This window comes from Macrobrachium nipponense, chromosome 15 (genome assembly GCF_015104395.2).
Source record: "Macrobrachium nipponense isolate FS-2020 chromosome 15, ASM1510439v2, whole genome shotgun sequence".
NCBI classification, from domain to species: Eukaryota; Metazoa; Arthropoda; class Malacostraca; order Decapoda; family Palaemonidae; genus Macrobrachium; species Macrobrachium nipponense.
The window spans coordinates 79,713,058-79,727,676 of record NC_087208.1 but is presented as its reverse complement, the minus strand read 5'-3'; the positions used below and the strand labels follow the sequence as shown (position 1 = coordinate 79,727,676).

Genomic DNA, 14,619 nt, shown 5'->3' with positions numbered 1-14,619 from the left:
AACATATTCAGGCAATCTCTAAATACGAGATAATTCAAAGTAATTATATCTTACAACTATGTAAATATTGTTACAAAATCCATATACAATGTTACAGAACATGAACATATCAATATGACAGTGTGTGTGAAGCTAACAATATAATAATGCAACACACTCAATAAATTTCATATATACAATTATTGAAATTTCACAAAGTATCAAACCATCGTGAGATGAGAGTGTGGGACCCTAGCATAAAAATAAGGGAGCCACACTCGTTAAGCTTATCTATATACAAACATTTGTGGGTGACCCTAGCAAAAAAATAAGGGACACACCACTAGCATTCATATGAGACAGCTAAGGCTAAGGGCAAGTGTAGCAGCTATGGTAGGGTGGTAGCAAATGGTTAAGTGAGGCAGTTAAGAGGAGCAGAAAGGAGATCTGGATCTTCAACTATATTACTGGGCAGAGTCAGGGGAAACTATGTTTCCCGCTGCCACTGCTGAAAATTTAAGAGATTCTAGGGACTTTAAATAGTGTCGCTTAAACGCTGTCGGCGATTTCCATCCAGTATACTTTTTCAAGTCATCAAAATTCATGTGTTGGAAATAACTAATTGAGGTGGCTACTGCCCTGACATCATGTGCTTTAGGGAAAGATTCAGGGTTTGCTTGTTTAATAAAGTAGAGGATCTGTTGTCTTATGCCTTTAATTGATAAAGTGCCACCCTTTTCTCTCCTAAAGAGGGGACCGGAAGAGGAGGAGGATGTCCTAGACAGAAAGGCTCGTAAGGTCATTCCTCTTGAGGAAGAGGAATGACTTTCCAAGGTTCCCATCTCAATAAAGGATCCTCATTTTTAGCTAAAAAGCTGCGATCCGGGGAGAGTAGAACTTCTCCTGAGGGGAGAAATTCTATATGACCCGTATCTCTGGACAGAGCCGACAGTTCTGAAATTCTAGCTCCTGAAGCCAGGCTTAGCAAAAATAATGTTTTTCTTAAGAGCATTATAAACGAACAAGTTGAGTTGTCAGTATCTGAAGCCAATTTGAGGACATCATTCAAAAACCATGACACAGAAGTAGGCCTTACAGAAGGTCTAAGTCTAGCACAAGCCTTGGGAATAGACGAAAAATAGGAATCTGTTAATTCTATGTTAAAACCCATTTGAAAGATCTTCTTCAAGGCTGATTTATTTGTAGTAATAGTGCTAGCTGCTAATCCTTTTTCAAACAAGGACCTAAAAAAGGATATAGCTGAATTGATGATGTCATGATTTTGATCTTTGATTCCTTCAGGAAAGATGCCAACTTCTTAACTGCAGCGTCATACTGCCTCAAAGTTGAATCCCTTTTATCTGATTCCAGGAAAAGGATATTCTGGGGATCTATACCTGCATCTTTTTTAGCCGCAAACTTCATGAAGTCCATAAAGTTAGGGCTTTGAGAATTCCTGAGGAAGCGAACACAGTCTTCATTTGTACTGACTGAGAGAGCCTGGGATTGGGAATCCGTTGGGGGCGAAGACCCAATTCCAGAAGCAGGGGATACCAATTGCTCTTCAGCCAGTCCGTTGCTACTAGTGCCACTTGTCCCTTGAAAGTCCTGAGTTTGTTCAGAACTTTCAGAAGAAGATTCACTGGAGGAAAGATGTAAACCTTCTTCCACTGGTTCCAGTCTATGGACAGAGCGTCTGTGGCATATGCCAGAGGGTCCAGGTTGGGAGCCACATAGCATGGAAGCTTGTGGTTCGCCTGAGAAGCGAAGAGATCGACTTGGAGACCTGGGACACTCCAGCGTATCCATTGGAACGAACTGTTGTCCAGAGACCATTCTGACTCCAAGGGAACTGACCGGGATAGAGCATCTGCTATCACATTCCTTACTCCCGCTACGTGAGTGGAGGAGAGGTGCCATTTGAACTTGTCCGCCAGGGAAAAGATGGCTATCATAACATGGTTTAGATGTCTTGATTTAGAACCTCCCCTGTTGATGCAGTGTACTATTACTACGCTGTCCAGAACTAACTTTATGTGAGAGTTCTTTGGTGGAAGGAGCCTCTTTAGGGTCAGGAACACTGCCATGGCTTCCAATACATTTATGTGAAGCTGGCGGAACTGTAGTGACCAAGTTCCTTGAACCTTCTTGAACTGAGAATACCCTCCCCAACCGCTTAATGAAGCGTCTGTATGGATAGTTATTACCGGAGGGGGATATTGAAGAGGTACCGACATGGACAGATTCTTCATCTGTGTCCAGGGACGCAGATGGTCCGAAGGATTTGCGGGATTGCTGACAACTTGTCCCGAGATCTGACATTTGCTCTTGAGCTCCAGATCCGGCTTATGTCTTTCAGTTTGGCTTTCATCAAGATGTTTGTTACTGAGGCAAACTGTAGGGAACCTAGGATCCTTTCCTGGTTTCTCCTTGAAGCATATTTGTACTTTAGAAATTGCTTACTGACTCGTTATTTCCTTTCTCTTGGCTACCGAATGACAGATTGTGGGAGGATAAATCCCATGGATGCCTAGCCATTCAAATCGAGACTCAGGAGTGAGTATGGATTTTCCTTTGTTTTATACTGGACCCCAGATACTCCAGGAACTGGATTACTTTCTTTGTGGCTTTCCGGCATCCTCGACGGTTGGTGCCCAGATCAACCAATCGTCGAGGTATAGCTACTACCATTATCCCTTGCGACCTCAGTGCTGAACCGACTACTTCCGCTAGTTTCGTGAATACCCTGGGAGCTACATTCAGTCCGAAGGGCATCACTTTGAATGAGAATGTCTGGTCCCTAGCTTGAACCCTAGGTAAGGGCGGAAAGTGTCTCGCTATTGGGATATGATAGTATGCGTCTGTAAGATCGATAGAGGTGGTGACGGCCACGGGGAAGTAAGGTCCGTACCTGCGAGATGGTCAGCATTTTGACTTGTCCACAGCAATGAATAAGTTTAACTGGGACAAGTCTAGATTACTCTTCTTTTTAATGAGCCTTTCTTGGCACGCTGAACAAGCGACCTTGAAACTTCAAATGCTTGACTCTCGATATGCTCCTTCTGAAGGAGTTCCTCCGCATAATCTGTCAATTCCTTCGATGGAAGTTGAAGGAATGGTCTGGGTGGAGGGGGGGGGGGGCCCTTGATCCAACTCCAACCCAGACCTTTTGATACAATACTTTGTTTGGGCCCATTTGCTGAACCCCCACCGATGCCAGAAGAGGAACACGCCTCCCTCCTACCTTGGACGATCTCACTGCTGCTGTGCTGGGTGAGCTCCACGGCCTCCACGGAAGTGCTTGGCCTCTGTTAATACTCTCACTGATCTCTCTGACGAAAGGCTCCTCTGGCTCTACTTCCCCTGGCAAATCGGTTGAAGTGCTGAAAGGCCTGGCCTTCATACACTTGGTTGAACGCCGGGGAGACAGCGTAAGATGTGGATGGTTGAGCCTGAGGTGAGATCAGGAGGATAGGTTGAGTTTGGCCCTTCGACGTGGAAGCCTGTCCTGGTTGGGTGGCTGGGACAGCTGAGACAGTCTGAACAAAGTGCTGAGGTTTCTTCTGGTAAGGTTGAAACCTCTTGGACTTTTTCAGCTTCTTACCCGAAGCAGACGAGTCTTGTTCCCTCTTGGCGGAGAGGCCCCAACGATCTTTGAGACCCTGGTTGAGTCTCGTAGCCTCGTTCTGGACCTCCTTAACCGCTGACTCCGGGAAGAGGTCCGCCCCCAGAATGTTGGGAGGAGGAAAGCAACTTATTTGGCTCATGCCGAATAGTTGCTCCGGAGGACATGCTTTCTACAGTTGACCCTCGCAACCACAAACTCATACAAGTCCGATTGGACTGTATAAGTCTGTGATTTGGTCAACAGCTTGAAGAGCGGTTCTGAAGCATATGAAAGGGCCGCTACTTCAGTCATAACCATGGTGTTGAGAGTCCTTGCCAGCTTAGACCTAGCCTCAAATTCTGCTTGAATGAGGTTGTCGGGAAAGTCTTGGAAGTTTTTCACCGAACTGATCCATAGCACAGTCCGGTTTTAAAACTTTCCTACTGTGAAGGTGGCTGGCAAGGTCTTCCCACATATTCGCCAAACGAGGGAAACAAAGGTGATGTGGGAATACTGCCCCCACCTCCCTCAGCTGCGGCAAAGGGTCTCCTTTTAGGCCTGCTTGCACGGTGACGCTGGCGATCTTCGTTAAGAAAGGAAGTGGAGCTTCCTCTTCCGTTGTGAAGATCGTGAATGGGCTTTTGAAGGCTTGGAGCCTGGTGTTAATACAGTCCCATTCCTCGAGCAGCGAAGCCATTCCCTCTGTGCCGATCCTGGAGTAAAGGACTGTCCCTCCTTCGGGATCTTGTCCTCCCTGTTCAAAGCCGACTCCGTCAACCTGGCGTAGCCAATGGAATGGAGATGCAAAATTCTCAGGGTAGAACTCGAAGTCTTCAATCCTTCGAGTTCCACACTCCGCGATGGAGATGAGACCATCTTGGAAAGGAGCATAAGACGCTACTCTCCAAGGGTTGCTCATGGAGAATGGTGGGAGGGAATCATGAGGTGGAAGCTGGATGAGGCCGGCACTAGGTGCTGGAGTAGCAACCTGCGGAGCCTGATTGAAACCAGACAGGAGGTTCTCTTGTGTGGACATCCTGTCCGACAGCTGAGTGAACATCTGCTCCATACTGTTTCTCAAAGATCCTACAAGATCTCCCACCTGCTGCATCATTCCGGCGGAAAATGCAGCAGGATCAAAGCCAGGAACTGGCGCAGAAGCAGATGGGGTACCCAGAGGAAGTACCTTAGAAGAAGGAGAGACCACCGACTCCGCCGGAGTACGGGATCTCTCTTTGGAGGACTTGCTCCTCGACCCTTTAGTAAGTGAAGCTGAGGAAGAGGATGCTTTCACTTTCTCTGCTCCGGGGTGAGAAGCCGGAGACTTATGAGATGAAGACGCCGAAGAAGTCTTTTTAGACGATGACGTCTTACTAAGGGTTTTCTGAGCCCTGTGGCCCTTCACCTTGGGAACCACAGAGGCGTCGGGTGCACTATACGGGAGCTCCGCCCCCGTAAAGCCCTGGAAGGAAGAAGAAGAAGGAACAGGAGATGAAGATCCAGAAATGTCCAAGGGAAGCCCTTGAGCGTCCAACATACCTATCTCAACCAACAAGTCATCCACACCTACCATGGGCTCTACATTTATATCTAATGTGGCGACCTCCGCCGAGATGTCCTGGCCTGGTCCTTCCTTCATACATTGAGCGACCTGCTGTTGAATCGTCGCAATCGTCGAGGCTGCCTCAGTAGGGTCGACGTACCCCGTCGGCTTGCCTCCGGGAAACAATAGGACAGCCAGCCTCTTCTCCAGGATGTAAGGCTGTCCCTTAGCGGCATTCTTCCCGAAGCCGCCGACCCAAGCTCTCAGGGTTGCGAGAGCAGTCTCCCTGACTGTGGCAGCCTGAAAGAGAGGGCGATTATCAGATCTTAAGGCTAAAGGTGAATCCTAACCCTTAGACTAAATCAAGCTTAAGTCTAGCAATATCGGAACATCTATTGTATAAAGGTATCACTATACCAAGGAAAACTTAAGCTTAAACATATATCAGAACTCATATTTTATGAATGTGCTGATGAGAAAAGTACTTACCCCATCCAAAAACTGACTCACGAGCTCATAGCAGATCGAACAAGCCTCGTGGAACCAGACCTGCAAGTCGCCATGGCTGGTGGAGCAGGGAGCATGAGTCCTGCAGACCTCATGCCCGCAGGGGTCCTGCAACACGGCGTTACATCCGGGGTGCTCACAGTTGGTAGCCTGTAAGTGGAAAGATACACGAGTATTGAGATTACACTCACAGGGCTACCCTAGTACTCCGCCGCATGCCGGAGATTAATAAAATTTCGGGCATAACCCCTCCCCTGAGAACCTTATGCGATAATAGGTGATACAATAACTCCGGTGTAGGCTGGAGGAGGAAATTCCGTAAACCAGAGGTAAATTATAGAAATACGTATGGTAAATAACTATAAACGAAATTTCCAATAAGGGCAGGGGAGGGACCCAAGCTTAAGATAACTATAAACTAACTTAAGCATAACTAAAACTAAAATGGGAGGACGACTCCGAAGCGCGGCGCTGTCCAACTCTGCCGGAAGAATGCCCTAGGGCACACGCCGGAGATGAAGGAACGATGGAAAGCTAAGGACCAACTGAAAACGTATCCACTCCGTTGGTTGGCGGAGCCTACCACGTCCCCCCTCCCGTAACCGGGAAGAAGAGGCAGAGGCCCGCCGTCACAGGGGGGGGGAAAAGGCGAGGAGGGAAGAAATTAGTTCCCGTTTATACAGCGGAACGCCGGAGCAACCAGGGAGGGGGGAGGCCAACCCCCCAACCCCCGCCACACCGAGGAACCACAGCGCACAAGGGAGAACAAGGTCACTCCCAGCCTAACAGTCTGTCCAGACTCCCCTACTCCCTCCGCGTAGGGAGAGAGGGAGCCAGGCCCGGATGGAGCGAGCAAGAACAGACATCCCACCCTCCTACTCTATTGGCGAGAGGAGGAGCGGGGGGATGGAAGCGACTGCGGGCGTCCTAGCGTACCGCGATCACGAGTGGACCAAGGTACGATAACACAACACAACCGACTGGATCGGACGCCAAGGGTCAAATGCAACCAAACTGACCAGGATGGTGCAACAATATGTGATGCAACAAAACTGACAATAAGGATGCAACAAAACTGTAAGTAGCGTGGACCATAGGACCACTGAGACCCAGGCTATGGGGCTATAAGGCTAGACGCCCTAGGCTAACCAAAATACACTATACATCGATAACTAAAGTAGGGGAAAAAATAAAGAGTGAAAGAAAAGAACGTCCAGGAGTGCACGACTGACCCGAAAGAAAGTCTATCACTCAGAGCTAGCCTAAGCCGATACGAAGAGCAATGGCTAGGGTCTGGACAAGAAACACTCGAATGCCTACGTGAGGTAGAGAGACATGCATGCATGACCTAAAACCAGGGGTAGGCTATATCCCCTAAACGATGTAAAAGGCATACGGTAAATATAAACAATAGGACTAGAGCCACACGTGAATAATAAAAAGGGAAAGGTTCCAGGTATGGGGAACCGAGAACCTAACCGACCATGAGGTGGGACAATACCGCCATGCTCCAGACTGGGAACCTGTATCTATACCTAAAAAACGGCATAAACAGGCACCTGGATGGAACGAAACTAAATCAAAACCTTTGCCAGGTACTTAACTTAGCTGCTGCAATCGCTGCACGTTCCATCTTGCAAAAAAGGGGAAGATAAATCCAAAACACAGAGCGAAACAAAACACGTGTGGATATATGTCCGCTAACTAGAAGGATGGCCACCAGAGGCACGGTGATCGGCATGGCGTGGGTTGTAGTAGTAGTAGTTGCCGCCTCAACCTGTGGTTCGGCTCTCTCATTGAGAATTTTGATATAGGAGAATTCTAAATGGCAAGAAGTTCGTGGTAGTGGTCTCACTCGCCCCAGTTACCATACCGACACCCTTCTTTTATTTTGGGTGAGCGAGTCAGTTATACTGACATCTTCTTTGATTTGTTTTTCTCTGGTATTTGTTAGCTAATTTACCTTAGAAATAATAAACTAAAGGATTATTTCACGCAGCGACACGAACTGAGCCCAGAAATTAGTTATTATGTAATTTCATTTAATCTTATTAAACTTACTAATACAGTATTGATCATTATTAATATTTTAAAATTAGTAAATCATTTTTGTATCATAAAAACATATTTAGGCATGAAAATAACATCAAAATACACTAATTAGTGATTATTTATAGTCGGAAAATCCTGCGAATAGGCGAATTCACCGCAAATAATGGGTAAATATGGTCCAGAGAAAAATCCACGAATCACTGAGTCCGCGAATCCGGAGAACGTGAATATGGGGGGACCACTGTATTCAGCCTTTGTATTCAAATAATGCAAAATGACGCTCGGACAGACAAGAGGCGAGATACTGTGTCTCTGGTGATATCGCGGTTACCTACTTATTACTGTAAGAAAATAAGTGATCAGTAATCAGTTATTAACTATTTCATATGAATTTCTGGCATCTAAAGACCTAAAAATCACATAAATGTATGTGTACATTTTTGTATAATGTAACCAACAAATTCCACTTTAGTAATGCAATTTTATTCTGTAATAGTGATAAAGGAATAATATAAGTATTTCCAAATATACAGGCAGTCCCGGCTTACGTCGTTCCGCTGTTACGGCACTTATCTATTATTTTCATCAGAAATTATTTCCAGGTTTACGAAGCCTATTCCAGGGTTACGGAGCTTACAATGCCAATCTGACGGAAGAAATGTGACTCCAAAAAATGCAACATGATCAATATTTGATGGAGTTTTTTTCTTTAATGAAAAATGCAATAAAAATGCAGTTTACTGGTTTTTAATATGGTGGGGCATCGCTTAGTCACGGATCAGCAATCACAGAATCAGTTATTCACAGGTTTTTTCTTGGACTGCTTCTCACGCTATATCGTTGGTATGAATTGCAGCATCACAGGTTTGTCCGTGTTGTGTATGCGATGTTTATCAGTAGGCTAAGCCTTGGCCGTGGTCCGATAATCACCAACATACATGAAATGACTCACATTATGATATTAACTGACAATAAAGGTAATAAAACCATTCTCACCTTACATATTACAGGAATATTTTCATAATAGATAGCCTATTCAAGGTTTATGTATGACATTCATTGGCAGGCTATGTCTAGTTGCAGTGCGATAACCACCATCATACATGAACAGATTCACATTATGATATTAACTGACAATAAAGGTAATAAAACTATTCTCACCTTATATATTATAGGCATATCTTCATGATAAATACCCTATTCAAGGAATAATGCCACATCACTGCACTCAACTTATACTATGAGTGGCCAGCCACAAAATGTAAACATACGTAATTAAAAAATGTAGTGTGTATACGGTTGCATTCACAGTGACCTTTATTGTTCAATAACCTTTTAGAAATTTTAATATTAAGGCTAAAATTAATTTGAATTTCATCATTATTTTGGTAGTATATGTATATAACTTCTCCGAAAAATGCAGTCATACAAACAATAATTATTGATTATCGTATGTTCTTTGTTATTGGCGACGAAGTGTAAACGAAATACGTAAAACCATTTTTACCTTATATATTACCGTCATATCTTCATAATAAAAAGGCTATTCGTGGAGTAATTCCATATAAGTGAAATCAACTTTTATCTATGCAAGGCCAGCCAGCTGACAAAATGTACGCAAATTATGGTAGTGTTCACAGCAAGATTACCTTTCAAAATTCTCCTACTTACGATGGGATCAGGTTCCGAAAAACCCATCGTATGTCGAAAAAATCGTATCTCGAATACAGTGGTCCCCCCGTATTTGCAAGGGATGCGTACCAGACCCCCACATGAATAGTCAGAACCCACAAATAGTTTGAACCCCTATAAAAATGCTACAAACAGCCTATTTTGTTAGTTAAAACTCAAGAAAAACCGACTAAAAATTTTTAAACGTACGTACTTGGTTTTTTTAATAGTTTTATCACAAAAAGTGCATTTAATGACAAAATTGGTACAAAAACCATGAATTTGTGGATATTTCTCATAGAAAAATACTGCAAATATGTGAAATTTCCGCGAATAATGCGGGAAAACGTTCCCGAGAGAAATCTGCAAATGTGAGAGTCCGCGAATCCAGAGAATGCGAATACGGGGGGTCCACTGCATAGCCTAGCCTACAGTAGAGTAATCAGTATCATCTTTACATATAGGGCAGCGTACCCTACACTACACAGTATACATATACAGTGGAACCTCGACATACGAAAGTCCCTACTACAAAAAATCCAAGTTATGAAAGCAAAGACAAAGATTTTTTGCTTCTGTATACGAAAATAATTCAGGTTGCAAAAGGGTAAAGTCCGAGATTCTCCTGGACCACTGAGAACAAATTCAAAACTCGCCCGCCGCCAACTCAGTAGACTTGCCACCATCCTCCCACTCTCCCATTGGTTCCTGATGCTAGTCACCGCCGTAAGATCCTGCTCTCCTATTGGTCAGCATCTGTCACATCATGCCTCTATGTAAAGGCGTTCCTTGGCCATTTTTTGCGGCAGCATTATCGTAAACACTGGAATTCATTCGTTCACATATATTTCGTTTGTTAATGTAAATTCGGGTTAGTGATTTCGCTTTCATTGTACTGTAAGTTACTTTATCATATTATGTGTGAACTTAATTACCTACGTTATTAGCCATGGGTCCCAAGAATGTTGCTGAACTTCACGGAAAGAAAAGGATGCTTTCTATGGAGAACGAAGATGGAGATAATCAAGAAGTGTTAATGTTTTCTGCCATTTGTTAATGTGTTTTGTAAAGTTTAGTGTTAATGTTTTCTGCAATTTTTAATAAGTTTCATAAAGTTTAGTGTTCATGTTTTCTGCCATTTATCCTCCTCCTCTGTCGCCACTTTCGGAAATCGCCTCACTCGAAAGGTAAGGTCCCACATTTTACTACATATGTACGTACAGTATTTCTTGTACCATGTATACTAATACACTTTATTTACAGGTACATAGTACAATAAAGGTTGTGTTAGGTATTGAATGGTCCAAATTGTTGTATTTCATTGTTTATTGGTCAATTTAGCATTATTATAATATTAATCTGGTGTTTTTGTAGGGCTTGGAACGAATTAGCAATTTACATGTAAAACGTAGTTCGAGATACAAAAATATCAGGTTACAAAGGCCGCTTTGGAACAGCTTAATTTTGTATCCTGAGGCACTACTGTACATATACGGCATAGTAATTATTGATTTCAGCTAATTCTTTAGGCTCAATGCATATTTGTTCATGATAATTCACTACTAAGAGAAATTGAATGACATTAATAAGTTATCCTAGCGTATACAATGATAGATACCATGGTAAATCGGAATCAGATTCAGACCGATATCGACATAAGTGAGCGATACCTATCAGGCTGCTGGCGCCTACATATAATTATGGAAAAAAAACACAATGAAAATGCATCTTTTCTGCGAATCTTTTGAAAATTATACATTACTCTATCCTATTATATTGTATGTATCCTCATATTATGTATTGTATCAAAAAATACTAAAAAAGGGGTCAATGTTTTGGTTTGGAAATCAGCTGATGGAGAATACGAATTTATTTCTCCATATTTAACTCAATTCAGAGCAAATTGTTTTGCTTCTAGTTAACATAAAAGAATGTCTAGATACTTTACTTAAACGAGACTAGGTCATCTTTTTGTTATAAGACGTGTTAATTTTAAGTAAAAATATAAATTTAATACATCTTGTTGGGAACTAAATTAATTTTTTTGTTAACAGATTGCTTTGTGGGCATGTTTATTGTGAAAGGAAAATTACGTGATTATGTTTGCTATTTCCACTTCATTTCTTCGTAGTACGAGCTTTACCGTTATGTTATTTATCTTTTATCGTCGTGAAAATGACAGTAAACTGTATTCTTTCAAAACTTGAAGTTCTGATTAAAATAATTTTCTCTCAACTCTCAACGTTATCTACAGTTGTGTTTAATCAGAGCCCCTTCCTCCTCCTAACAGATGGATATGGCAAACCAAATGAATTGGAACCCACTACAGTTTTATACCTGTTGTTCCTGAAAGTGGGCGGGTCCTATTCACCTACATTAGCAATGGTGGCGCCACTGCAAAATTTTAATTTTTGACTGTCGTGGTAAGAATCTTTCAGCTATATGTAATTGCTGGCAAGGATATGTAAAATCTAATTTAATCAAAATCTCATTTTTCTCACAATTAAAAATTTGGTTAACACCACCTTTCAAAATCATAAAACAAAATCTGATTCTTAAAAGTAATTGGTCAAAACCAAACTTACTGAAGCAACTTGCTCGTATGCTTTAACACACAAGTCATAGTCTATTACTAGAATGTCTCTCATGAAGAACAAACACGTTGCATATATATACTACACCCCAAGGAGAGGGGGTTAGCCCTAACACTCGTGGGTGCTCAGTTCTGCTTGTAAAGTAAATTGGACAAGCAGACTCCTTAATGATGATCCCTCAGGATTACACAAAAGAGAACCCTTGTCTAAGTGGATAAGTATGAGGTCACCTGTATCTACCCAGTCCAAAACTAATGTGATCACCATCCCCATCAAAAAGGAAGACCACTCTCAATAAGCCTCAGGAACTTTTTGCAAAAGGCCTTAGACTTCATTTTGATATCTCCCATAACTGAGGAGGTGAGAGGTGTTGGAGGGGAGCTCAACAACAAGATGTGATGGAAGAACACTTTTTCCCTCCTCTCTCAGGTCTATAATCCTTCCCTGAAGAGATTACAGTAGTCCTGGAACTCCTAGCAACTATAGCAACAGCAGATAATGTTGTAACTGTTGCAGCAATAGCAGATGCAGCAAGAGAAATCATAAGTGTTGCAGCAGGGAAGAAATTGGAAGGACTTCAGTAGACAAGGGAAAGAGGTAGGTTTCTCCTCTACCTATCACCTCCAACACCAGTATTGTACTATCTCACAAACAACCTCAACATTGTAAGGAAGATTATATTTACAAAACTGTGAGGATCAATGAATAACAAAACAGGTTGGAAGAAGGAACTAAATCCTTTAAAATTTCAAACTACACAGAAAAAATTAGAAAACTCAGAAAAACAAAACTAGTGCAACTTCAACTTTGCAGTCAGGAGGAGCACAGCAGTGCTACCCAGTGGTAGCCCAAAAAAATTGGCTAGTGTCATTTGGTAAGCGAGAGTTATGTAGTTGTCCAGTATACAGTGGACCCCCCGTATTCGCGTTCTCTGGATTCGCGGAATCACACATTCGCGGATTTTTCTTGGGAACATTTCCCCGCATTATTCTAGGAAAATTCACCTATTCGCTGTATTTTTCTATGAGATATACCCACAAATTCATGGTTTTTTTATCAATTTCATCATAAAATGCACTTTTTGTAATAGAACTATTAAAAAAAACAAGTATGAAAATTTTTAATGGTATTTTCTTGAGTTTTAACTAAAAAAATAGGAGGTTTTAAGCATTTTTATAGGGGTTCCAACTATTCGCATGTTCTAACTACTCACGGGCAGGTCTGGTACGCATTCCCCGCGAAAACGGGGGGACCACTGTATACTGCTCTTAACTCTTGACTACCTATTAGCTTTTTTTTTGCCAAGTTCACCAACTTATTTCCAGTTGGCACTAGGATACTCCAATATAACTCACCTTAAAGTTAAAATGATGGTGTATCCTTGCTCGAGTAAGATGGTCTTGCTTTGACCTATACACAAGCAGCTGGAAACTCTTTTCTGCAATACTTCCCAAAAGACAACACATGGCACGACCTTGTGTCTGGGCTACGTCGTTTACACTAAATGACAAAAAAGGAAACTTTCAGTGGTATTTACAAAACATACAAAAACCTATAATTCACAAACTTCAAAATTTCTTGAATGCAAGTACTGTGCAGGTAAAGTAATTATTGAATTAAAAACTTCTTAAAAGTTATATGTCACACACAACAATAATGATTATGTCAATAAACACAGTCTGCAGTGGAGCTAATCTTCAGTACATATATGATCAATATCACAACTGCGTCACACATTCAAAAGAGTTCTCTTTTGGAATCTCACAACAATAAACTTTAAATATTTAATGTAACTACCATAAATAAAAATAAATTTATTTGGAATTACACAGAAATTAAAAACTTATTAATCAAAATTACGAAAGAATTAAAAGTAAAGAGTTTATAAAGAATTATTCTAAGACAAAAAATTATCCTAAATAAAATACTCTTCAAAGCTATCAAAAAGCATACAATATTTTAAAAGCTACCTTCAGGGCAAACTAACTAGCCTAAATGGATATTAAATACCATATAATAGACACAAGACTTCGAGCCTCTCCCACAGCCACTCCACCAAATCATTTCTGTTTTTACTTTACTCCAAATACATTTTGGGAGTGCTAACAATCCATACATTTAATTTTAAGAAATTACTTTATTTTTCCAGAGAATCTCTTCACAAATTCTCTATGCTTGAGGCTATCCTTCACAGATGGTCCATATACTAAATATTTTCCTAGTCTAATCTTTCCAATATGTTACAATCATGCAATCTACCCACCTGTTCACATTTCTAGTTTCCAGTGTAATTCAGCTTAAGACTTTCAACAACAATACAACCAGACTTACAACCCACAAATTGCAACAAATGAGAGCTCTTTTAGCTACCACCACAACAATAAGCCTCACCAGTTCATCTTCCCAGTCTTTATTTCCATTTTCCCCCCCTCCCCCCGCCAACACTGCTGCCATCTTGTGGCCTATGACGTCGCTTTCTATGACATCACAACACAACCCAACACAATTCAATACATTCTTACAACATCTTATAAAATGAAACATGTTTCATTACATTGTAAAATGCCCACATTTCACCAATACAGAAAATAAAATAATTCTGACTAAACTTTAAAACTGATATATAATCACACTTATCTTCTCCTTCCCCTCCAACCTCTTCCTAT

The 14,619-nt window shown here is 41.7% G+C and overlaps 1 protein-coding gene across 1 annotated transcript in view; it reads right to left on the bottom strand.

Moving 5' to 3' along the window:
- LOC135226728 (FK506-binding protein 15-like) overlaps positions 1 to 14,619 on the bottom strand; it is a 194,941-nt gene that overhangs the window by 154,423 nt on the left and 25,899 nt on the right. The window contains 1 exon segment of the mRNA XM_064266437.1: positions 13,309 to 13,453. Coding sequence (XP_064122507.1) covers positions 13,309 to 13,419 — 111 coding nt within the window. The 5' untranslated portion in view covers positions 13,420 to 13,453.